The sequence below is a fragment of the Somniosus microcephalus genome, chromosome 8 (genome assembly GCF_052327205.1).
Source record: "Somniosus microcephalus isolate GS21.2 chromosome 8, FLI_Smic_1.0, whole genome shotgun sequence".
Classification (NCBI taxonomy): domain Eukaryota; kingdom Metazoa; phylum Chordata; class Chondrichthyes; order Squaliformes; family Somniosidae; genus Somniosus; species Somniosus microcephalus.
This window is the reverse complement of record NC_140994.1, coordinates 51,035,123-51,062,029: the sequence shown is the minus strand read 5'-3', so window position 1 is coordinate 51,062,029 and position 26,907 is coordinate 51,035,123. Positions and strand designations below refer to the sequence as shown.

The window sequence follows — 26,907 nt, the reverse complement described above, 5'->3', positions numbered from 1 at the left end:
TAAATACTTTTAGTCATCGATTATATTTACATAATGTTCAAATGAAATCTTGTGAAACAACTAAGGGTGCAATATTTTAGAATACAGCTTAATTTAGCAAAATTAGATATTGTGCATTTACAAAGCATGCAGTACAGGGTAGATAAAAGAAACATAAGATACTAAGAAAAATATTTATCCAAAGTAAACAAAATAACTGACATACTTGTTTCTCTTTGTTTTCATAAGGTGTTCCTCATTTGCCTCCTCTTGATTAGAAGTTTCATCTTTTGCTAATAAAGTAAGACAGTTTAAATTACATATTTTTGATTACGCCAGAATTTATTTTTTAAATAGATAATTGTAATAGTTAATATATATCTGTGGGAGCCCGTAATTATTTGAAGATTTGAGGCAATATTGTTTTACACCTGGTAATCTGCCAAATAAAGAGCATGAGATTAGGCACAAAGCAGAATATTTCAAAAATAGTCTCTTTAATATCTTATATGAAATCCTATGATCCAGAATGATACATGAATGAAGGAACGGGTAGAATCCATTTAGCCGCTCCAGCTTACTATATTATGCAGATCTCATTTCAGGACTCCATTTGACCACCTTTTAAACATCATGGGACCGAACTACCTCAGAAGGGTGCAAGTGGGCCCCACCGCAGTGGGAGGTGGTCCAGACCAGGGAAGCAGGGACTGAAGGAGGCTGTGAATATGGTATCGAAGGTGCTGGGCAAAACCCCCCCAGATATCTGGTGGGTTTCAGAATTTCCTGCAACATGCCGTAGGCAGGCTGTCGAGATGTACCCATCGTGGTGCAGGTGCCCGCTGGCCCCATTCAAATGAATTGTCCTCCCAATAACCCCACAAACTCTGGCAGGGTCAGTGCTGGATGGCACCATCCGGTGTGACTGTCCCCATTTCCTGAGTTAAATCATTATTTCTATTCTCTTCGCTAAATGAGAAATTGATTTAGTTCACTTCTGAGTGCTTTAATGAAGTCAGTATTTACTGCACAGCATTGCACTCTATTCCACGAGCATACATGCCAACGATCGACATTTCATGCTGATAGTTAGGCGTAGGATTTCCGCAGAGGTTCACCGCTCTCCAGCCGTAACTTCGGCAGAAACTGTGGAGGAATGCCGTAAACAGCTGTTTCTCTGGGCTTTGTATCAATCTTTCGCCAAAGTTACGGTGGGAGATTGGAAGAAGCCCCGTAGAAATTTCAGGTCTTAGCATGTCAGTGTTTGCTGACAAAAATCAGCACGTACCAAGTCCATTGCTACTCCTACCCAAGTCTGGCAGTGAATTCATCTCCAGAACCACATCACCGATCTTGTACCTTCAATTTTCATATATCCTTTTGCAGGATTTTGTAAACATATTTCCCCCCCCCGATGCAAGTGAAGCTTTGACGACAAATCCGATATTACTTCTTTTCACATAAAATGGTTGTTCTTGTGTTGTTAGTTTTTTGAGCGCCATGTCAGCTTTTTGAAACTTTTGATCATTTTCTGGGTTAGCATTTATATACAAATGGATGATTCGAATAGTACATTTACATTTCAACTTTCTTCCCACTTTGTGGGAAAAGCACATTCCTCCTGGCCCTGACCGCTACCAGCAACACCTTCAGGGAGATGTCTGAAAACCTTGGGGGCAACCTTTCCCCTACTTCCAGCCAGCTCCAACTTGCAGCGCAAGGATAATTCATTACGAAAACAGGGTTGTAATTCAGTGAATGCAACTTTCCTTTAGGAGGTGCATTCACCATTTAAATACGCTGCCTTGGGACTCCTGCCACAAATCACGCAGAGAAAGTGGATGGGCGTCCTGCTGCTGACTCAATTCGCCGGCCAGTCTGCCAATCATATTATAATAAGGCCACGGTACTTAAAATCTGCCGGGCCTCACGCTGATATCATCTTTCGGGAATGCCGCTCATATTGCCCTCCGCCCCAATGCACCGATCCTGCTGTTAGTTAAAATCAACCCCATAAAGTGTGAACTTATCATTCCTTCCTACTCCCCTTCCCACGGCACCTTCCTGTGCAAGCGCAGGAAATGCAACACCTGCCCTTTTACCTATTCCCTTCCCACCATCCAGGGCCCCAAACACTCCTTCCAGGCGAAACAGCGATTTACTTGTACTTCTTTTAACTTAGTTTACTGCATTCGCTGCTCATGATGTGGTCTCCTCTACATTTGGGAGACCAAATGCAAACCACCTCTGTTCAGTCCGTAAGTGTGACCCCGAGCCTGACATTTTAATTCTCCGGGCCACTCCCACTCTGAACTCTCTGTCCTCGGCCTCCTACACTGTTCCAATGAAGCTCAATGCAAGCTCGAGGAACAGCACCTCATATTTCTCGTAAGCACTCTACAGCCTTCTGGACTCAACATAATCTCTGTCCTCATTTTTCGGATGGCAGCTGTTGCTGATGATTTTGATATTCCCATTTACACCTCCTCTAGACCCATCTTTTGTTTCTTTACTTGTCCCATTACCAGCTCTTTCCGCCTTGCACCATTATCACTTTTGTCATTTAATCTCTCCTGCCTTCCATCCTAACACAGTCCTTCCCTTTTGTTCTTTCCTCCCCCCTCCCCCTTTCCCTGCCTCTGTACTTGCTTAAAAGATGAAGGAGGAAATATTGCTCAAGATGAAGGGAATTAATAATGAGAACTATTATGTGAAAAACCAGGACAAAAAAAAAGATAGCATCATTGCAAATTCACAAAGGCATTTCTAACTTTTTCCAGGTCCGACGGTCATCGACTTGAAACGTTAACTCTGTTTCTCTCTCCACAGATGCTGTCTGACCTGCTGAGTATTTCCAGAATTTTCTGCTTTTATTCCTTGTGTTATGTTTAGCTCATGCCTTCGTGGGTTTTCAATGATGCTGTCTGTTTTTTTATGTCCTGGTTTTTCACATAATAGTTCTCATGATTAATTCCCTTCATCTTGAGCAATATTTCCTCCTTCATCTTTTTCCTACTGAGAATAGATTTAACGTCCTTAGTGTCTCTTCATAAATGAGCAATTTAAAATCTGGAAGCATCTATTTACATTTCCTTTGTCTTTGTAACTGCTGCCTATACTGAGACAGTTAGTTCAATGCTTGACTAACTATTATACATGGATAAGTTCCTGATTAATCTTACTTACTTCACTTGTTATATTTATCATTTTTAATGTCATTCTGTATTATTGGAATTTTATTTATTTAAAATGCCACTTGTGATCCTTCTGTCCACTTGTTATGTTTCTTTAGATACCTCAGAAATTTATCACTTTCCTTTGAACATCTTGCTTTCCCACATACCTTGGTACAATCTGCAGACTTACTTTTAATGGCTTCATTAATTTCATTTATATATAGTGGGAATGTACCCTGAGGTTCCCTGCTTGTCACAGCTGTCCAATTAAAATGGCTCCCATTGATCAATGTCGTTGGATCCTATTATTCGGGCAATTTACTACTTCCTCCTTTATCCCAAGAGCTTTCACTTATAAGCCATAAGCCTCTTGACAGGCACCTTATCAAATGCCTTCTGAAAGTTGGGATATATAGCATCCACCACATAATCCTTTTCTATCAATTCGGTTGCCCCTCAAAGAAATAAAATAAATTTGTCAGCTTGAATAAACTGAAACTGGAATGGTTACTTTTATTCACATTAAGTGCTCTAGATCTGCTTTCTTTATAACAGACTCAATTGTTTTCCTACTATAGGCATTAATCTAACGGGTTTAAAATTAATCAAGGTCATGATTCTGGCCTTTTTTTTTAACAAAGGAAAATATATTTGCTATTTTACAGCCATCTAATACTATATAAGTTCTGAAAACTTCAGCCTCAGTTCTTCCTACTTTTCTCCTTCTTTAGCTTTTGTGGGCACTCTTGGATTCAATCTATTTGGTCCAGGTGTCTAATGAATGTTCAATGCCTCAAGTTTTTAAACCATCATTTAACTACCAATCTCTACTTGATTCATGAAGCCAAAAGAACCTCTTATTCATTCATCTTCCAGAAACAGGCAAGATTTAACTCACAACGGGTTTCAGACCAACGAGAATCAAACCATCATAAATTTGAGGCCTGAACAATTTTAACTCCTGGGCCTCATTCACATCCCAGCGGCCGTTGTCTGTCCGCAACAAGCAAGCAAAGATCGGGTGGCCCAGAGGCAGTCCCTGGCATTGTATGCTGCCTTCTCCTGCAGGAGGGATGCACAGTGTTAATTAGCTGCTGCAGTCTCCAGGGGCAGGATTTTCATTGGGCCGTGGAGGCGGGATTGGAGGCGTGTGGGGGGTTAAAATCCTGAAATCGGGGGGGCACGAACCCATCCCACTCCCAACCCGCCTCCAGTTTCAAAGGAGGCGGGTACCCGCCCCGCACTGGGACCCGCCTCCCTGAGGCGGGAAGGGGATTAGTGCCAATTAACTGCCTGTTAACAGGTAGTTAACAGGCAGTTTTTAGCCTAATCCCTATTTTTAATGTTGAAGTGTGGGATTCCTGACAGCTCCAAACCACGCCAAGTTAGAGGAGGCGGACCGTGGGGATGAAGGGCTTGGAGGGGTCGAGATGTCCGGTGTTCAGGTGAGTGATGGGTGCATGAGTGCAAAGGTAAGTGTGTTTGGTATGTGTAAAGTGTTTAAAGAAGTTTTACATACCTTTACTTACCTTTGCAGCCTTCCTTCCTTCAGGTCTTGGGAGCAAGTTTGCAGATGATACAAAGATGGGAGGGAAAGTAGTGAGTGAGGAGGACATAAAAAACCTGCAAAGTGACATAGACAGGCTAAGTAAGTGGGCTGAGATTTGGCAGATGGAATACAATACTGGAAAGTGTGAGGTTATGCACTTTGGCAGGAAAAATCATAGAGCAAGTTATTATCTTAATGGCAAGAAACTGGAAAGTACTGTAGTACAAAGGGATCTGGGGGTCCTGGTGCACGAAACTCAAAAAGTTAGTATGCAGGTGCAGCAAGTGATCAAGAAGGCCAATGGAATGTTGGCTTTTATTGCTAGGGGAATAGAATATAAAAACAGGAAGGTATTGCTGCAGTTATACAAGGTATTGGTGAGACCGCACCTGGAATACTGCATACAGTTTTGGTGTCCATACTTAAGAAAAGACATACTTGCTCTCGAGTCAGTACAAAGAAGGTTCACTCGGTTAATCCCGGGGATGAGGGGGTGGTCATATGAGGAGAGGTTGAGTAGATTGGGACTCTACTCATTGGAGTTCAGAAGAATGAGAGGCGATCTTATTGAAACATATAAGATTGTGAAGGGGCTTGATCGGGTGGATGCGGTGAGGATGTTCCCAATGATGGGTGAAACTAGAACTAGGGGGCATAATCTTAGAATAAGGGGCTGCTCTTTCAAAACTGAGATGAGGAGAAACTTCTTCACTCAGAGGGTGGTAGGTTTGTGGAATTTGCTGCCCCAGAAAGCTGTGGAAGCTACATCATTAAATAAATTTAAAACAGAAATAGATAGTTTCCTAGAAGTAAAGGGAATAAAGGGTTACGGGGAGCGGGCAGGAAATTGGACATGAGTCTGGGTTCGGAATGGTCATGGCCCTGTGGGTAGTGGAGCGGGCCCAGGGGCTGTGTAGCCTGGTTCTGCTCCTACTTCTTGTGTTCTAATTCTGTGTTAGATTTCAGGAGATGGTTTTATTCCTGTTCCTGGCTGGGGTGGAGATCGCCTTTACAGAAGGTAAGTACTGTAGAAAATATAGGGACAGAGTGATCTCCTGGACGAGTTTCGATGGCCTAGATGGGTCAGAGAGGAATTTCCCAGATTTTTTCTCCCAAACTGGCCATTGGGTTTTATATCTGGTTTTTCGCCTCTCCCGGGAGATCACATGGGTTCGGGTGAGATGGAGAGTGATAGAAGATTTGAGGTTAGGATCAGATCAGCCATGATCTTATTGAATGGTGGAGCAGGCTCGAGGGGCTGATTGGCCTACTCCTGCTCCTATTTCTTATGTTCTTATGTCGCTCATCTTACTGGCATAGAAAGCAGAATGGCTGCGAGCTGTCAAAATTTGCATCATTCAGCTTTCTGTTCCGGGGAGATCTCTAAATCATCCTGAGAGGAAGAAATTAACTTAGAATACAGATTGTCAGTGTTTGACAGCTTCAAACAGCTGTGAAACACTGATATTTCATCTGTCAAAAGGTCTTGACAGATGAAATATCAATCTGTGACAACACCTGTTGCCGGGTGGCCCTTAATTGGCCTGCGGAGCCCACTGGGCGGGCTCAACAAGGTCAATCAAGTCAAAATCGCGTGGGTTGGCTAGAACTCGATGGAGGCGGGACTACAACCCCGAAAGTTGTAGTCTTGTCTCCTACCCGACTCCTCAATGAAAATCCAGCCCCAGATCTTTGTCACAATCAGTCAGGATTCATGAAATGGATGGTGGTAATGGTTGGTATAGAACCAAAGAACAGTACAGCACAGAAAGACGCCATTTGGCCCATTGAGTCTGCGCTGGCTCTTTCGAAGCGCAATCCAGTTAGTCCCACTCCCCCACTCTTTCCCCGTATCCCTGCAATTTTTTTCTCCTTCACGTATTTATCCAGTTCCCTTTTGAAGGCTACTATTGTATCCATCACCCTATCAGGCAGTGCATTCCAAATCCTAACCACTCGTTGCATAAGAAAGATTTTCCTCAAGTCGCCTCTGGTTCTTTTGCCAATCACCTTTAAATCTGTGCCCTCTGATTGTCGACACTTCAGCCATTGGAAACAGTTTCTCTTAATTTACTCTATCAAAACCTTCATGTTTTTAAACACCTCTATCAAATCTCCTCTTAACCTTCTCTGCTCTAAGGAGAACAACCCCAGCTTCTCCAGTCTACGCATGTAAGTGAAGTCCCTCATCCCTGGAACCATTCTAGTAAATCTCTTCTGCACCCTCTCCAAAGCCTTCATGTCCTTCCAAAAGTGTGGTGCCCAGAATTGGTCACAATACTCCAGCTGAGGCCGAACTAGTTTTATATATTACGATACGATTCTGTTGTTATTTCTAGTTTGATATAGGCTTAGCATAACTTCCTGGCTTTGTACTCTATGCCTCTATTTATAAAGCCCAGGATCCCATATGCTTTATTAACTGAAGCAAAATACTGTGGATGCTGGAAATCTGAAATAAAAACAGAAAATGCTGAAAATACTCAGCCGGTCAGTCAGCATCTCTGGAGAGAGAAACCTCCACTGTGGTTGTCAGGGCTCTCGACCGTGTCCGTTCCATTTTCTGCACTTCTGCTCTCACCCCTTCCCCTCCCTCCCAGAAGCACGTTAGGGTTCCCCTTGTCCTCACCTTTCACCCCACCAGCCTCCACACTCAATGTATCATCATCCACTATTTCTACCACATCCAGTGTGATCCCACCACCAAACACATCTTCCCCATCCCTCCCCTTTCATCATTCCAAAGGGACCGCTCCCTCCGCGACATCCTGGTCCACTCCTCAATCACCCCCAACAGCCCCTCCCCTTCCCACGGCACCTTCCCGTGCAAGCGCAGGAGATGCAAGACCTACCCTTTTACCTCCTCCCTTCCCCCGTCCAGGGCCCCAAACACTCCTTCCAGGTGAAACAGTGATTTACTTGTACTTCTTGCAATTTAGTGTACTGTGTTCACTGCTCACAATGTGGTCTCCTCTACATTTGGGAGACCAAAAGCAGATTGGATATCACTTTGCAGAACACCTCCGTTCAGTCCGTCACTTTAATTCTCCGCTCCCACTCTGACCTCTCAGTCCTCGGCCTCTTACACTGTTCCAATGAAGCTCAACACAAGCTTGAGGAACAGCACCTCATCTTTCGATTAGGCACTTTACAGCCTTCTGGACTCAACATTGAGACTGGACTCAACAGGGAGAAAGGACCTAGGATGTGAGACTTCAGATGGGAGACATTTGATATGCGTACTGTCAAGGGACTGTTTCTAGGACAAGGTACTTGGTGCAACGTAATACCCTAAAGGACAATGCTTGACTATTGTTCCAGTGAATATTCAACGACTTCTCTGTCCTTCAGTTATCTGCCTTGTTATTCATCTGAAAACACTCTTACCAATGTTGACCAAGTGACATTATTAAACTTCTTCTGACACTGGAAGAGGATCCTTGGGGTTACGACGGTCCTACTCACAGCCACCTCCTTCCAAATGGAAGTCTATCAGGCTTTTTTACTACACGTGTGGGTCTTCTCAGCACGGGTAAGTCTGATGTGTTTTCATGAGATTGTTCTGGTGGTGAATGACAAGATTCAGTTGCGGCATTGTCATCAATCTGCTCTTGGATAGTTTCTTGTGTTTTCAGGAGGGAACGGTGGTTCCTCCTGAGAATCTGTCCTTCCTCAGTTCTAACAGTGTATGACCTTGGTCGTACTTCCTCAAGAACTGTAGCTTTCCTGTTCCATGCATCTGGATCCTCAATCCTGACAACATCATCCCTTGTCAATGGTTTTAGAGTTTTGGATGACTTGTCATAGTATGATTTCTGTTTCAGCTTTAACAGTTGAAGTCTTTGTCTCAGTTCCTTACTTTGCTGTTCTTTTGCACAGCAGGGTAGCGTGGTGCGCAACTTGCGACCCATTAGTAGTTCAGCAGGTGAAGAACCACAGTCTAAAGGTGAGGCTCAGCAGGGCGAGATAAGGATCAAACTTGCTTTCTGTCGCTTTCTTCAGTAGCTGCTTGAGAACTTGAACACCTTTCTCTGCCTTACCATTTGACTGAGCATACAAAGGACTGGATGTGATGTGCTGAAAGTCATACTGTGCTGCAAACTGTTGCCACTCCTTACAGTTGAAGCACGGACCATTGTCGCTAACGGCAATCCTGGGAATTCCATGTCTGGCGAAGATGGATTTAACATGCATTATGACACTGCTTGCTGATGTGCTTGAGAGCAGCGCCATCTCAGGATAGCTAGAATAGTAGTCAATCACTATTAGATATTCTTTACCATTTAAATGAAAGAGGTCCATACCAACCTTTTGCCATGGTGCTGTTGGTAAGTCAGCTACTATCATTGGTTCCTTTGTTTGTTTGTTTTGGTGTTTCTGACATGTCTCACATTTGCCTATCATGTTCTCAATGTCCTTATTTATGCCAGGCCAATAAACAGTGGCCTAGAAATTCGGTTGTTTGCGCCAGCAGTTAGCGCCTAAAGAGACTGAGAATTGGGGCGTAACCTAATGTTGGGGCGGGCGCAATGAAGATAGCGACAACTCCCATATTGACTATACATTTAACGCCTGCGCTAAGTGGTTGCGCACGCCCGCGAGCGCAAGCAGATCATGACGTCATTTCATTGTGCAACGCCTTTTCGGGGCGCCTGAGCGGATATTGGGTGGCGCCCGGAGCCTTTACGCCTAGCGCTATTAGCGACAGTTCGAAGGAGCGTTAGCAGGCCCTTCTCGGAGTCAGGGGGCGCTATTTAAAGGGGACAGCTCTAGTACAGAAGCTTCAGCCACTTGGCCTGTTCATTGCGATCGTTGGTGGAGAGAGTTGGTGAGCTACTGTGGAGCAGAGTTTTTGGAATTTAGCATTAGAGTACTTGAGACCCTCAAACCTGTCCGGAGCAGTTGGAGCACTAGACCTAACAGCCTTTGACCAACTGGCATCGGAATGGGAGATGCTTTGGAGGGCCACGGCCTCATGGCCGAACACTATGAAGGGGCAGAGAGACGGCGGGAGAGGGGGCCGGGATTGGCCAGAAGGAGGAGGGGCAATGGAGGTCGGCCAATCCGAGGGCATGCTGCGAGGGTCTTTAGGCAGCAGGTGTCATACCTTGACATGTCGGAGGAGCAGTGTGTGCGAAGGCTCCGATTCGGGATGGACGTTGTTACTGAGCTGTGCCACCTGCTTGCTGAGGATCTGCAGCCGCGTCTACGGTGCATGACCTCTCTGTCGGTGGCCGCTAAACTGACTGTTGGCCTCAATTTTTATGGCAACGGATCCTTTCAGTGAGCCATTGGGGACATCGCGAATATCTCTTAGGTTGCAGTCCACTGCTGCATCCGGCAAGTTACAGCTGCCCTTTATAGGCGAAGGCGTCAATTCATCACCTTCCCTCTGACCCTGGAAAAGCAGGCGGAGGAGGAGGAGGAGGGGGAGCATGTGGACGAGGAGGAGGAGGAGGAGGAAGATGGAAGGGCTCCTGAAAGTGGAAGGGCCATCCATCACAGGCTCATGAGGACTCGTATCGAGGCCCCTCTGGCGGAATGATGAGTGTCTTAACTGCTGCGCACTTTGGATGTTTCAAAGCCTCTGAAGGCCAGCATCACTGTAATTAGTCACGTACACCATAGAACATTTAAACTTCTCTTTATTGTCACAAAAGTCTTTCATTACAGCAAAACAACGTCATGTCAACAGAAACCATAACTAACAAAATAACAGTTAACTCTTCGGCCAAGCCTGCCAAACTAAACAAACTATTTCCAACAATTCCAACAGGTGAGGATCTCCTTGATTTTGGCCAAAGAAACGTCTCAGCACCTCCCTCTACTGCTGGCCCCTTGATGGAGAACGACTTCTCTTTCGCGCTCGGCCCCTTCCCTCCCTGCTGCTCCTACGTAATTGAACCCCAGTGGCGGGGTGAAGGCTGGGGGATGCCTGCTGACTGTCTGGAAGCGCAGAAGCCCCTGAGGGACGGCCTGGCCGACCTCTGGGCTTGGAGGGTGCGGACGCAGGATGCTTGATCTGAGCATGGCTGGAAGCAGTGTGCACTGCAGGTGGTGGCAGCTGCACTACAGACGTACCAGCGCTGGCATGTGCAATGGTCACCTGCCGAGAGAGGACACCTGCACCATTGTCGGATGACATACTGGCTCTCTGAGGTGACCGGCTCAGCTCATCCGCCACAATCGCATGCTCCACTGATTCCTGGCCTTGTATGGGACTGGAAGGGCCCGGGGTGATCCTAGCTGATGCAGATAGGGTGGCTGCAGTGAGAGTTCGCGTTGCCTCAATCTGGGTGTGGACAAGGCCAGCAAGTGACTGCGTGGCAGCAGTGAGGGCCTGTGAGCCAGGTGCCAGTGCTTCGGAGAAGCCCTTGACAGTTCTTTCCATTGCTTCGGACAAGGCCGGTGCTGACCGCTCCACTGCCTCGGACAAGCCCTGCACAGACCTTTCCAGGGATTGTCCGAAGCCCTGAACAGTCCTTTCCATAGCGGCCTCGAAGCCCTGGACAGTCCTCTCCATTGTGGACCCAAAGCCCTCGACAGACCTCTCCATTGTTGCCCCGAAGCCCTGGAGAGTCCTGTCCATTGTTGCCCCGAAGCCCTGGAGAGTCCTTTCCATTGCTGGCCCGAAGCCCTCGACAGACCTCTCCATTGTTGCCCCGAAGCCCTGGAGAGTCCTGTCCATTGTTGCCCCGAAGCCCTGGAGAGTCCTCTCCATTGTTGCACCAAAGTCCAACACACTCTTTGCCAGTGTATCTATTGACTGAGGCATCCTCCCCACTGCAGCCATCAGCTCAGTGTGCCTGAGCCGGGCCTGTGTGCTCATTTCAGCCAGGCGACGCACCTCCTCTGCACTCTGTGCAGCAGTCATCACTACCTGCCTTTCCCTCCGGGGAGACGGTGGCCGAACTTGCCTACCGCCCTTGCGTTGCTGCATGCCGCTTGGTCCGGCAACTGCCTGATCCTCAGAGCCCCCTCCCCTCCCCTCCAGGGAACTACTATCCCCAGTCTGTACATGTGTATGCTCCCCTGAGATTGGAACGGATGGTCCGGCTTCCTCCTGATCCTCGCCTCCGGAGGCACTGGCACTGGCAGCTTCAGGGCGTGGAGCCCCAGTTGGTGATGCATCATCTGAAAGCAGGGAGGTGGAAGAGTGGCTTTAGCAAAAGGACAGGTTGGCAGAAAGGCATGGCACATTGCGGCACACTGAGGAAGCATGCTGGCGGGGGGACCAAGTGGAAGGAGACAGCTGCAAAAGGTGAGAGCCTTACCCTCGCTGTCGAGAATGGGGTCGGCAGCTGCAGTGGTAACAGGACCAGACAGATGTCCTCCAAGAATCTGGTGCACTCTCTCATCGAGATCCGTGAGAGTGACCACTTGTGGAGGTTCGACGCTGCTCCTTTCGCATCGTCGCCAGCTTGGACTGCAGGGGAAAGAAGGGGAAGTTCTGTAACATGATGCCTTGAGAGATCATCTGATGCCCCCCATGGTGCAAGAGCCCTTACATGATGCCTTGAGAGATCATCTCATGCCCCCCATGGTGCAAGAGCCCTTACATGATGCCTTGAGAGATCATCTCATGCCCCCCATGGTGCAAGGGCCCTTACATGTGGCCTTGAGTGAAATGTCCATGTGTGTGCCCAGAAAGGGCCATGGGTGCTTGCTGACAGATGGCCATTGGGGCATCATGGCAACAGGGACCTCGAAGTTAGGTGCAGATGGAGGGAATCAGAAGTTTGCATAACCAACACTCACCCTAACGACCCGAGTGAGGTCGTTGAATTTCTTCCTGCACTGAACAGGGGTCCTGGTCGCCATGCTGTTGGAGTTGACCCTCTGAGAAACCTCCCTCCAAGATCGCCGGTAAGCCTTTTGATTTGGCCTCTTGCCATTGTCAGGATACAGAACATTTCGACAGCGCTCAACTGCAGACACCAACTGGTCCAGAGCCTCAGTGCTCTGCTCTCTGTCTCACCTTCTCCATCCTCACCAAGTTTCCTGCGCCAGAGAAGGGCGAGCGCCGATTCTGAGGCCTACAGGGCGTTGAGTGTAGCAGCTCAGGCTGACTGACCCACCCCTTTAAGAGCCGGCCGGCGCCTGGAAGTCTCGTGGTCTCCGGTAATTGCGATCACCTGCGCTGCGCCCGTCCACGCCGATATTGGGTAGCGCCTGAACTTTTGCGCCTTAGGAGCCCCGTGCAACATCTGAGTTAGCGCCTCAATCCCCTTTGGGGGCGATGCAACCCAATATCTCGCCAGGCAGCGATAAGTTTTGTCTGGCTATAAACTTTGCGCAGCGCCAGTTCTAACGCCTCAAGCGGGGCTATACCCAATTTCTAGGCCAGTGTCTCTTGCTCTCCTTTTGCATTTTTCAATTCCGAGGTGTCCCTCATGAATCCTTTTGAGCATGTCTTGACGTAGAGCCTGTGGAATGACTATTCTGTTCTGTTTTAGTAATAGTCCACTTGCGACACTCAATTCTGAACTTATGTGAAAGTATTTTGGACAGGACCCTTTTGGCCAATCATGATGAATGTTTTCTATTACTGTTTGTAACACTGTGGCCTAGAAATTCAGTTGGTTGCGCCAGCCGTTAGCGCCTTAAGAGAAGTGAATTTCGGGCGCTATGCGTGTAGTGTCCGGGCGCAGCGCGATCTGCGCCTCGCCCCAAATTAAGTAGACATTTAGCGCCAGCGCAAAGTTTAGCGCGCGCTCACCTGCGCGCGCAGAAAATGACGTCATATCCTCGTGCAACGCCCTTTGCGCGCCCCGATCCAGAACTTCAGTGGGACCGCCCCATTGTGCGGCCGGCGGCCCGAACGCTTGTTTAGTGGAACGCAACAGAGCCGACGCGGGCCCCGGGGAGCATAAATTAAAGGGCACTTACCCTGCACTATAAAGGGCAGCCATTTTGCAGCAAACACTCTTGTGCAACGGATTTCTGGAGAGAGACCAAGGAAGACAGGTTTCTGGTTTGGGCCAACACTAGCTCAGGTATTTTTGGCTTCAGGCCAGAGCGTTGCAAGTGGCCTCTTGGATATTTGACTGTTTGGCAGCATATTATGGGGGCTGCATGGGGTGCCAACGCTGAGTTTCAGCGTCATGTCCGTAGGGCTCGCAGACGCGGTATGAGAGGGGCAGCCCTGGCTAGACACAGAGGGGGCAACAGGCGTCGGCAACATAGGCCTTACCCAGTCAGGGCATACCGCCAGCAGCGCTCCTACCTCAACATGAGTGGCGCGCGATGTGTAAAAAGGCTGAGATTCCGAAAGGAGGTGGTTGGAGAGATCTGCCATCTGCTTCGCAGAGATCTGCGTCCAAAGCTCAGGAGCAGGACGTCTCTGTTGGTGGAAGCGAAGGTGACGGTGGCCTTGAACTTCTATGCCACCGGCTCCTTCCAATCCGCTGCTGGGGACATTGCTAACATATCCCAGTTCGCCGTGCATTGCTGCATCCGCCAGGTGACCGATGCCCTTTTCAGAAGGAGACGCCAATTCATCTCCTTCCCCATGGCCCTGGAGAGGCAGCATCAGCGTGCACTGGGATTTGCAAGATTCGCGGCCTTCCCCTTGGTGCAGGGCACCATTGACTGTACGCATGTGGCTTTGCGGGCACCTGTGGAGCATGCCGAGGATTACCGCAACCGGAAGGGCTACCATTCCCTCAATGTGCAGCTGGTGTGTGACCACAAGCAGCGCATCCTAGCTGTCAATGCCCGCTTTCCAGGCAGCAGCCACGATGCCTTTATCCTGCGGCAGACAACTGTGCGTGACATGTTCGAGACACAGCCTCCCCCAAGAGGATGGCTTCTCGGGGACAAAGGCTATCCTTTGTGTACCTGGCTCATGACCCCGCTCCGCGCGCCTAGGACCTCTGCTGAAGAGGCATACAACGAGAGTCATCAAGCGAGCAGGAACATAATCGAGCAAACAATTGGCGTCCTCAAGCAGCGGTTCCGCTGCCTGGATCGTTCCGGCGGATCTCTGCAGTATTCCCCGGACCGAGTGTCCCAATTCGTCGTTGTTTGCTGCATGCTGCACAACCTGGCTCTCCGCAGGACTCAGGCACTGCCACCTCACGTTGGACCACCACCTCAGGAGGAGGAGCAGGAGGAGCATGAGGAGGAGGAGCAGGAGGAGGAGGAGTACCATCCCAGGAGGGAGCGAGAAGGTCCAAGGGCCGTCCGTCGGTGGCTTATTGAACGTCACTTCTAAGCCCCCTGTCAGGGAATGCCTTGTGGCCATGAAGGAACATGAACGCAGCCGCTCCGCAAGCCCTCAGCCGGCGAAGGCAACAAACACTTACAGCAACAAACATGGACACTCTCTGAATAAAGAGAAATCTTTATTTTAGACCAATGAAACCCCTTCCCACATGAAACCCAGAAACATTCAACGGCCCCAAAAAACAGTACATCAAATGACTCACTCCCACAACCTGGGGAGGAATAACTGAACATTTGGACAAAAATGGCCTTCATCCTCGGCCTTAACCCAAAAAACATCCCCAGAAACAAAACCACCATCCCCAAAAGAAACATAGGCATCGCCATATAAAATAACACTTGGCCACACTGTCTACTTATTGGGCCGCGAGGGCGAGACCTTGTCGAGCCTTTTGGGGCCCCTGCCCGGCCTGCTGCTCCTCCGCAAGCTCTGCCCAGTGGCTGCTGCGAGGCTGGGGGAAGGCTCCTGAGGGTCAGATGTCCTTCCGGCAGATGCCCTTGGGGGGCGGCCTAGACGGGGTTTGGCCCTCGAGGGGCCGGCTGGTGATTGGCGCAGCTGTGCCTGGCCAACATCATTCGCAGCCGCTTGCCGCTGAGGCGCCACTGGGGGAGTGGCGGTGACGGCTGGAGGAATGTGTGCAATCTGGCGGATGGTAGGCGCTGGCTGGTGATGTGGCACTCTGGCACTCGCCCGGGCCCGCACTGCAGCATGCGCACCAATCTGCCGAAGGGCAGCCAGCTGTGCTGCTGCAGCGCAGCGGGTGTCCAGGCGATGCCTGGCTGACGCAGCGCGTGTGGCAGCAGTGAGTGCCCCTGTTGCCCTGGTCTGCGACCGCAACAGAGCAGCCACTGTCTGGACGGCATCACTGATCAGCCGGCCACTCGCGGCATGTGAGGCCCCGAACTCGCGCACACTACTAGCCAGGGACTCGATCGCCTCAGGCATCCGTGCCACTACCCCCATCAGCTCGGTGTGCCGGCGATCCGAATCCTGGGCCATTTGATCGAGGTGGCGCGCCTCCTCTGAGTTGAACGTGGCCGGACTGGAGTCCGGACTCGCCCGCTGGGGAGCAGGGGGCAGAGCTGCCCGACCCTTGCCACGTTGCCGGCGGCGACTGGGCCCAGCAACTGCACTCCCCTCCGATCCTTCCCCCCTCTGGGGGGAAGGCCGCGGACCAACCGCAGCCCTCCTGGGTTGCTGGACGCCACTGGTCCCAGCAGCTCCACTCCCCTCCGACACTTCCTCCAGGCTCTCCTCCAGGGAAGACGTGTCCACTACTTCGGCATCTGCAGCCGGACCTGAGTGCTGCCCTGATGGTCCGCCTTCCTGTTCCTCCTCCTCCTCCTCCTCGGAGGGGCTGTCACTGGCAGCTTCAGGGAGCTCCTCGTCACCAGCTGAAAGCAGGAAGGCACAAGAGTAGCTTTAGAGTGAGGAGATGGCGTCAGCGAGGGAGGCATGACTGGTGGCATTCAGCGCATTGGTCGGACAGTGGCAAAGGAGGTAGATCGGATGCGCAAGTGCGACGAGAGAGGTCCAAAAGGTGATGTCCATACCATTGTGGCCCAGAAGAGGGTCGGCATCTCCACAGGCGACGGGCCCAATCACCCGGGCTCCCATGAGGCGACTCACGCGCTCCTCCAGGGGAATGAGCTCCTGTATCTGGGGGCGGCCTCCCCGGTCTCCTCCTGGTGCCTTCGGTTGTTGGCAAGTTTTGCCTGCAAGAGAAAGGACGGCCTGTAAGTACGGTGTGTAGCCCTGATGTGGTGTGCACTGCCTCCCATGGTGGAATAGCTTGGCCAGTGTGTAGCCCTGATGTGGTGTGCGCTGCCTCCCATGGTGGAATAGCTTGGCCAGTGTGTAGCCCTGATGTGGTGTGCGCTGCCTCCCATGGTGGAATAGCTTGGCCAGTGTGTAGCCCTGATGTGGTGTGCACTGCCTCCCATGGTGTAAAGTGCAGAATGTGCAATTGATCTTCATGACTGTCCCATAGCTGCTGGCTGAGGGCTGGCCATTAGGGCTTTCAGGTCCCTTTGCCCATCATGTCAGGTGTACATGCAAGGATGAGGAGGAGACTGGAAAGGGTACTCACCCTGACAATCCTGGTCAGGTCATTAAACTTCTTCCGGCATTGGACATTGTCCCTGGGGGCATCGCCGGTGGCCGACACCCAGCGGGCGACCTCCCTCCAGGCTTTCCTATAGACGCTGGTGGGAGGCTTCCTGCCAGTGTCCGGGAACAAGATGTGCTGTCTCTTCTCCAAGGCCCTCACCATCACCTTCAAGTCATGGGCTGAGAAGCGCAGGGCACGCTCACGGGCCTTCTGTACCGTTGTCATGGCTCCTTCTGATCACCAGCAGTGTTCAGGCCTAGCTGGAAGGCTGCAGTGTGCAGGCCGTTGCAGCAGACCAAGTCGACCCTTCCCCCTTTAAGAGCTGGCCGGCGCCACGGTGTCTGCTGTCAATCAAGAAATGACCACACCTGCGCTGCGCCCGGCCTCGGCGCTATCCCTCAGCACCGCCGGCTTAGCGCCTAAAGATAGGCGTGCATCGCCAGTTTTAGCGCTCAAGCAACCTCTTAGGGCGAAGCTACTGAATATCGGCGAAGGGCCCTCGACTTTGCGCCAGGCGCAAACTTTAGCGCCCGCCCGACTTTACCGCCCCAAAACTGGCTATACTGAATTTCTAGGCCAGTGGCCTAGAAATTCAGTCGCGTTTGTGCCCACTTATTGGCTATAGAGTGGTTTGCGCCGGAAGTTTTTTAGCGCCCGAAATTCAGTTGGTCCCTAACATCGGCGTTAGCCGGTAGCGCTGCGCCGGCACCGATGACGTCATCGGTGTGCGCAGTGCCCCGGTTCCAATGCTATTCCGTGCCGATGGCCAAATTCAGTTGCGGCCTCCTCGCCCATAGCGGCCGCAAACAGCGTTTGAAAAACGGTGCCTTGCAGCTCCGAGAGGCCGGCGCATAAAGGTGGAGGGGCGGCCGGCCGCTTTCCCGGCGGCCGCCTGGCCGCACCTCCCTCCCCGGACTCCTGCACCACCCCCCCGCGGCATTGGTGTCTGACTCCCGCGAGCCCGGCACTTCTCCGTGGTGCCGGGCTCATTTGCCGGGGGAATCCAGCGGCGATCTCATGGCTGCAGGCAGCTCCTCCTTAAGAGAAGGAGGAGGCCTGCAGTACCCCAGCCTGCCGCACCGCATCGGGTGCCGCAGCGGCAGCTGGACGCCTGAAACTGACTTTCATCGCCCCAAACGAGGCGGCCAAACCCTGCAATAGCACCCGCCTCCGTCTTGGGACGGCGCAACTGAATTTCAGGCGGGCGCTACGGGAATCCGGGCGAGCGCAAAATTTCGGGCACTAAAGACCTGGCGCGGCGATACCGAATTTTTAGCCCAGTATCTTTTACTGTTTCTTCTGCTATTTGCTTTGATTTTGTGTCTGACACGGGCAGCGCAGCAGTGACCATACTCACATGAACATCCACGTCTTCTTCAGTAGAGCTCACATGACTCATTGTGGGTGCTCGGGATACTGCATCTGCTAACACTATGTATTTGCCTGGTGTGTAGATCAGTTCAAAGTCATATCTTTGCAGCTTCATCATGATTCGTTGAATCCTTGGAGACAGCTCATTCAGATTTTTTTTTATGATGGCAACCAGTGGGCTGTGGTCTGTCTCAACTGTGAAGGTGGGAAGTCCATATATGTAGCCATGAAACTTTTCTAGTCCAACTACCAAGCCTAGACATTCCTTTTCAATCTGGGCGTATCGACACTCAGAATCAGTCATAGACCTGGAGGCATAGGCAACAGACTTCCAATCTTCACCCTCTGCTTATAGCAAGACCGCGCCTAGGCCATCTTTTGATGCATCCGTTGACACTTTGATTCTCTTTGTTGGGTCAAAGAAAGTGAGTACAGGTGTGGTTGTCAGCACTGTTTTGAGGTTCATCCACTCTTGTTCATGTCTTTCTGTCCATGCAAACTCATTTGTTTTATGTAGCAGGTCTCACAGACAGGTTGTCTTGGCTGACAAGTTAGGAATGAACTTTCCAATGAAGTTTATCATCCCCATGATGCGTAGTACTCCTTTTTTGTCAGTGGGTCGGGGCATTTTGAGTATGGCGTTTACTTTTTCCATATCTGGCTCTATTCCTTTACCAGATAGAATGGCCCAGTAATTCCTCTCCCAACGCGTGAGTACGGACGGAGTACTCACGCGTGTGCCCGGAGGAATTGCCGGTTTTCAGCATGCACAGCGCATGCGGGGAAAACTGGCATTTCCTCTCCTCTGACCCAAGGGGTTAAGAGGCTGAACGCGTGCGACTACACAGGCAGCGTGTGCGACTTGGATTTCCTTTATTTTTAGAGAGTTGCGCATGTGTAAAGGCCTCCGGTTTTTATGCATTGAAAAACCACACGTAAGTACTTAGTTTTACAGGTAAGTGGTCTATTAATACAATTTATAAAAAATTTTTCCACAGGTTTATTATTTTTAAAGAATTTACAGTAAGGTAAGTTTAGTTTTAGCCCTGATTTTTTAAAATAATTTTTTTCAAATTTTAAAATTATTGTTTAAAATAGTTTTTTACAGTTATTTATGGTTCATTTAAGTAGTGCAATTTTTTTTTAATTTTCTTTCAAGTTTAAGTAGTGTTTTGGGGCCAGGAGTTTTCATGAGTTTGACAGCTCTCACTATCAAACTCATGAATGAACTTTTGCAACCTCCCATTGGTTGCCCTGGGCTCACGTGATCCCAGCCAGCTCATCGCACTAAGTACGCCGCTGGGTCACGCACGCACAGCGCGGCAGGACCTCAAGCGGGCCAGTGAGAGGAAATGCAATGCAGGCCAGGATTGAAATGTCAGCGCGCCGGGTAAGTGCACATCGGGGGCTTGCACGCGCGGCAAGCTCCCGATCCTAATTTCAGGGCCAATATCTCCTAGGAAAGTGACTTCCTGGATGCCAAACTGACACTTGGCTTTGTTGAGCTTCAGTCCATTCCGGCGTATGCTCTGTAGCAGTCAGTTGCTCATTGTGTTCTTTCAGTGTGGAGCCCCAGATGATGATGTCATCAACATAAACCCGAACTCCTTCCAGACCTTCAATCATGTGTTCCATCGCTCTATGAAAGATTTCAGATGCAGATATTATCCCGAAAGGCATTCTGAGGAAACAAAACCTGCCAAATGGTGTGTTGAAGGTACAGTATTTGGTGCTCTCTTCATCCAGTTTTAGTTGCCAAAATCCTTGTGAGGCATCGAGCTTTGTAAAGTATCTGGCACCTGACATTTCACTGGTGATTTCTTCTCGCTTGGGAATCTGGTAGTGGTCACGTTTTATGTTTGCATTTAAGTCCTTTGGATCCATGCATATTCTTAGATCATTGTTCTTTTTCTTTACACATACCATGGAGTTAATGCAGTCTGTTGGCTCTTCGACTTTCCTGATGACTCCTAGCGTGGTCATTCTGTCCAGTTCTTTCTTGAGCCGGTCACGCAGGGGTGCTGGAACTCTTCGTGGAGCATGTTCCACTGGCTGAGCATCCTCCTTTAGCTGGATCTTGTAAGTGATTGGTAGAACTCCAAATCCTTTGAACACATCCTGGAAATTACTCACTACAGAATCCACTGAGTCATCTGGTCTGCTTATGGCACAGTTTATATGGTAGACTCTCTTGACCAGTTCTAAGTCCTCACAAGCTTTGTCACCCAGTAGTGAATCAAGTCCTTCAGCCACAACAGAAAACATGAGATGATGCACTTTGTCTTTGACTGTCACTTTAAGTCTGCATACACCTAAGCTATCTATTTTCTGTCCATTATAGCTCTTCAGTAGTACTGACTTTTTCTGTATTTTGGGCTTTTCTTTCATGTTTTTAATGTCACTCATACTGATTAAGTTTGCTTTTGCCCCAGTGTCTAGTTTCAATGTAACTAATGCTCCATTTACCTGCAGTGGGATCATCCATTTGTCCTCTTTTACTGCATTGACGTTATGTTCAGCATTGTTTATTCCTGAGGGCTGCACATTTTCTGTATCATTTTCTATATTGTCACATGACACCATTCCTACAAAAAATGTCTCACTTAAATCAGTGTCCTCAATCACATTAACTCGGACTTGTTGCCCTTTCTTTGTTTTTACTTTTGAAAAGCATTGTTTGGCAAAGTGATTCTTTCCATGACATTTTGTGCACATTTTTCCAAATGTTGGGCATTGTTTTAACTGGTGTTTGTAACCACAGCGTTTACAATTAAAAATTCCTTCCTCCGATTGCTTTTCATTTCTGTTCTGCCCATGTTGCTTCCCCTTGTAGAACACAGCACCGACAGCAGCACTTACTACAATCGCATCATTATTGATTTCACTGAAAGTCCTCGCGTGCTGTCGAGCTAGCTCACTGGCTTGGCATATATTCACAGCATTTTCCAATGTTAGTTCGGTTTCTCTCAACAGACGTTCCCTGACTTTTTTTTATCATAAATACCAAACACAATCTGGTCACGAATCATGGATGCTTTCAGCTCAGAGAAATTACATGTCTGTGCTTTCAGTTTCAGATCGGTCACAAAGCTATCAAAAGTCTCATTTTGCCGCTGTGTCCTCGAACGGAACACGTATCTTTCATAGGTTTCATTCTTTTTGGGAGAACAATGTGTATCAAATTTCTTTAGCACATCGTCTAAATTTTCTCTGTTCTCCTCTGGATTAAATACAAATGTATTAAATACCTCTATCACCTGTGGGCCTGCAACCGTGAGCAGCAATGCTATTTTTCTTGCATCTGGCTTCGTACCGAATCCGATGGCAGCAATGTAGAGTTCGAATTGTTGTTTGTAAGTCTGCCAATTGTAGTCGACATTTCCCATGAGATTCAAAAACTCCGGTGGCCTCAAATTCTCCATGTTGCTTTTCACAATTTTCAGCAGATCTTCACCAATCCTGGTACCATGTTATGTTCATTAATAACTAGACATTCTTATTATGAACAGCTAGCTTCTAGCTAGACATTTATTCAGTACACGTTCTCTAGGTACAGCATCTGTAGAGATTCAGCATGTGTGCTTCTGTGTGCAGGCTTCCATCTTGACTACTGCCTTCTGGGTAGCCTAGTGCATCTTGGGTAGTGTAGTCTTAAACACATACAACTAAATATACAGCTCTACGGCTCCATCTAGTGTACCACTCCAGAATGACATGTTATTGATCATTACACCCATTGCTGAATTTTCTGAGCTCCTGAGGTGTATCTACCTCCTGCTGACAGAATGCCCACACTTGACCCACCAGCATTATTTAAATTAGCTGACCCCAGGATTTCTGATGGGGTCAGCATCCCCTGATTTCGGGGGCATAAGTCCCGCTCCACCACACTTACACCGCCACATTGGGGACCCAAGAATTTCCAGGTCTACAGAAAATTATTCTGGTGCAAAAGTAGTATAGATCTGGCAGAGAGGACTATACTTTGTAGTGTAAATCAGATATTCCATAGTTACATCCAATCTAAAAGACACATTCAATTTTGGTATAATTGGCTGCTGGCAGATACCTCCCCCAAAGTATGCAAACGATAGGATAATGAGGGCAAAAGCTGGTGCCCCAGAATGTCATCATTTACATCAAAAGTGTTCCTTGTGGAAAAGGGGGGTAAGTATTCTGCATGACTTGTTAAACCAGGAAGTGGTTGAGTTCATAACCTTTGAATGTCCATGAACTTTGTCTGAAACGTCAGCTTTGATTGAAGCGATTTGAAAAAATCTTTTCTCAGCACTGGAACTAAGAAAAAATTTTGCAAGCTGCCTTTCAGCAGTTTCCGTCAAGGAAATGTTTTGCTTCCCACCCTTTTGTCACCTTCGAGCATAGTTGTTGAGATGTGGGAGATGCGTTTATTGTCTATCCTTAATTACCCTGAGAAGGTGGTTGTTGGCCTTCTTATTGTAGTACTGGAGCCCTTATGGTGCTGGTGCTCCCATGATGGTATTCCCAATATGTCCTTACAATTGAAGGAAAATCTATTTCAAACATCCCTGACAAGAAGAAGAACTTTAATACAAAAGAGAACTTTTAAGGATGGCTAAACTGCTTTGGAATACAAGTTGAGAACAGAGTGTGTGAGGGCAGATAAAAGAAGCATTGTGGGCAGGGACAGGTCTGGAGTTGCTAGGCAACAATGGAACTGACCAAGCACTGTCTTGAAATAAGCCCCTCATAAATTTGCAACAAGTGACATGCATGATGAAGTAACCCCACTAAACTTTGAACCAATAATGAACAACAAGGAGAAAAGCCGTGTTTGAATGAGCCAATGACTGAATGCCATGAGAGGAGTTTTGAACACAAAGAACTATAAGAACTGACACAAGACCTATTTTTTACTGCAGTAAGTGAGGACAAAGGGTGTCCTGGTTTAAAGAAGAGAAGACGTCTAAAGAATTCAACAGACTTTGGGTGATCATTCGTTTGGCCAACTGGGTCATTTCTCAGGTTGCTTCCTATCATACTTTCCAAATGGTCCCTCAAGGCCTGAATGCCAGTTGTCAAAAAAACTCACCTTGGATGTACTAACTGGCCTGGAGTCCTCTCTGTCAGGGGAGATGGATGTAGATGTTCATGGTGTTATCTCCTGCTTCAGATAGCACTGCATTGTGTTAAATCCTTCTTGGATATTGATGGCATTGGGTCTTGCCATCACCCATATCATCTATCTCAGGTCCTGTCAGATCCTACTTTCACCTCATGTTACTCTGGCACAATGAACAAAATGAATAAAGGAATGCCACACATATAAATACACTGCAGTTAAAGTTCAATTTATAAAAGAGGCATTATCTGCCAGCAGAAAACTTGGAATGGTGATGAGGTATACTAGAGATGGGTAGTTTAAATATATTCATATGTGTTTCTGATGAACTGGCAGCATGTTAGGTTTTAAAAAGAGAACTTTCAGTAATGAATGCTTTGTTACTGTGCCAGGACAGGATCATTATCTCTGTCACAATGAGGAGCAAGATTCTTGACAGAACCCATCAAGGGTTGATGAAGTGCTAGGAATGGGCAACCATATTTCTGTGATGGCCAAGCATCAGCTAGAGTATCAGAGCGAAAGACTTTGACAATCACACTATTAAACGAGGACCTCAGCAGAGGACTGCAGTGGACTTGTGTGAGCTCAGGGGACAGAAGTACGTTCTACTTATCAACTATTATTCCAGACTTCTTGAACTGGCTCATCTGTCAGATCTAACAAGCCACCATATTACTGAGAAACATAAGAATATTTTCACTCTTTAGGGGTATCCCTGAGGAACCTGTCATGGATAACAAACCCAGGTAATGGCTTCAGAGTTTCAGACAGTCACAGCTCAGCGAGGTTTTATGTATACCACTACCAGTCCTCATTACATGCAAGTTAGATGGAGAGGCTAAGAGGGCAGTAAAAGCTGCAAAAAGAGTTTTCTAAAACTCGAGGATCCTTACTTACCCTTGCTAATTTACAGAGCAACACCAAATGCTGCTACAGGTAAAAGCCTAACTCAGTTAATGATGGGACTATGGATTGAAGGGTCAATTCTGTGCTCCCCACTAATGTTACCCCACTATTCAAAAAAGGTGGTAGAGAGAAAACGGGGAATTACAGACCGGTAAGCCTGACATCGGTAGTGGGGAAAATGCTAGAGTCCATTATAAAAGATGTAATAGCAGAGCACTTGGAAAACAGTGACAGGATCGGACAAAGTCAACATGGATTTACAAAAGGTAAATCGTGCTTGACTAATCTACTGGAATTTTTTGAGGATGTAACTGGTAAAATAGATAAGGGAGAACCAGTGGATGTTGTGTATTTGGACTTTCAGAAGGCTTTCGACAAGGTCCCACATAAGAGATTAGCGTGTAAAGTTAAGGCACATGGGATTGGGGGCAAGGTATTGACTTGGATAGAGAACTGGTTGGCAGACAGAAAGCAAAGAGTTGGAATAAACGGGTCTTTTTCCGAGTGGCAGGCAGTGACTAGTGGGGTACCGCAGGGAACGGTCCTTGGACACCAGCTATTCACAATATATATTAATGATCTAGACAAGGGAACTAGATGCATTATCTCCAAGTTTGCGGACAACACAAAGCTGGGTGGGTGTGTTTGCTGTGAGGAGGATGCCGAGAAACTCCAGGATGATTTGGACAGGTTGGGTGATTGGGCAGAAGCATGGCAGATGCAATATAACGTGGATAAATGTGAGGTTATCCACTTTGGTGGCAAAAACAGGAAGGCAGATTATTATCTGAATGGCAATAGATTGGGAGAAGGGGAAATGCAACGAGACCTGGGTGTCCTTGTGCACCAGTCGCTGAAGGTAAGCATGCAGGTGCAGCAGGCGGTTAAGAAGGCAAATGGTATGTTGGCCTTCGTAGCGAGACGGTTTGAGTACAGGAACAAGGATGTCTTGCTCCAGTTGTACAGGGCCTTGGTGAGACCACATCTTGAGTATTGTGTGCAGTTTTGGTCGCCTTATCTGAGGAAGGATGTTCTTGCCATGGAAGGAGTTCAGCGAAGATTCACCAGGGATGGCAGGAATGACGTATGAGGAGAGATTGGGTCAATTGGGCTTATACTCGCTGGAGTTTAGAAGAATGAGAGGGGATCTCATTGAAACTTATAAAATTCTGACAGGACTGGACAGACTAGATGCAGGAAGGATGTTCCCGATGGTCGGGGAGTCCAGAACCAGTGGTCACAGTCTAAGGATAAGGGGTAAGCCATTTAGGACAGAAATGAGGAGGAATTTCTTCACCCAGAGAGTGGTAAACCTGTGGAATTCTTTACCACAGAAAGCAGTAGAGGCCAATTCATTAAATATATTCAAGAAGGAGTTGGATATATTTCTTAAGGCTAAAGGGATCAAGGGGTATGGGGAGAAAGCAGGGACAGGGTGTGGTAAACCACTGTTTGTATTCCACTGTGTACATGCCTGGACATGCCTCGGCTGACTCCTCCCACAAGTCCTAGTATAAAGGTAACTGCTCCCCAGCCCTTTGTATTCTGGACCGGTCGACCACTCGAGGCAGACCTTCATTCTTTTGTTAATAAAAGCCTTTAGTTACTCTCTTAACTCTCAGTCTTTTATGAGTAATTGATAGCGCATCAATTTTATTAACAAAATTTTTATAATGGAGAAGATCCTCACACCAGCATGCCTGGACTTAGATCATCGGGAGGCGGACTCATCCACCAAATTTACTCACTGGCTTAAGTGTTTCGAAAAATTCCTGACCGCCTCCGCAGCAATCAAATCGGACGAGGACAAACTGGATGTCCTGACCTCCAAAGTGAACCACCGAGTGTACTCGGTCATCCAAGACGCGACCTCGTACGCGGACGCTATCAAGCTCCTCAAGGACCAGTACACGCGCCCAGTGAACGAAGTGTACGCCAGGCACCTTCTGGGGAGTCGTAAACAACAACCTGGGGAATCGACCGTGGAATACCTTCAGGCACTGTCTGTGCTTGGCCGGGCCTGTGGTTGTAAGGATGTAAAGGCCGCCGTGTACACAGAGGAACTTATCCGGGACGCTTTTGTAGCGGGCCACAGATCCAATTACACCCGACAGCGACTGTTGGAGCAGAGTGACCTCGACCTCAACAAGGCCTCTGAACTCGCACTATCATTGGATGCAGCCTACCGGGGCATGGATGCCTACTCCTCTGCACCGTGGACGCCGCGGGGAAAGACAGCCTGGGACACGGTAGGACCGCCTCATAGCACCGTGCCACCCCAGCCACACCCCAGCAACGGCCCAACTACCGCAGCAGTGTCCCAAGGCCAGACAGCAGTGCCCCAAGGCCAGAAATGCTACTTCTGTGGCCAGGCAAAACACCCCAGAGCGCGCTGCCCGGCGAAAAACGCGATCTGCTCGGGCTGCGGGAAGAAGGGACACTACGCTAGCATCTGCAGGGCCAAAGCCACCCCGAACCCCAGCA

General features: G+C 48.5%; 1 protein-coding gene across 1 annotated transcript in view; it reads right to left on the bottom strand.

Annotated features, from left to right (window-relative positions):
• tcerg1l (transcription elongation regulator 1 like) overlaps positions 1-26,907 on the bottom strand; it is a gene marked incomplete at its 5' end in the record, with an annotated part of 294,947 nt that overhangs the window by 175,576 nt on the left and 92,464 nt on the right. The window contains one exon of the mRNA XM_085994022.1: positions 206-272. Coding sequence (XP_085850148.1) covers positions 206-272 — 67 coding nt within the window. The remainder of the gene's footprint in view (positions 1-205; positions 273-26,907) is intronic.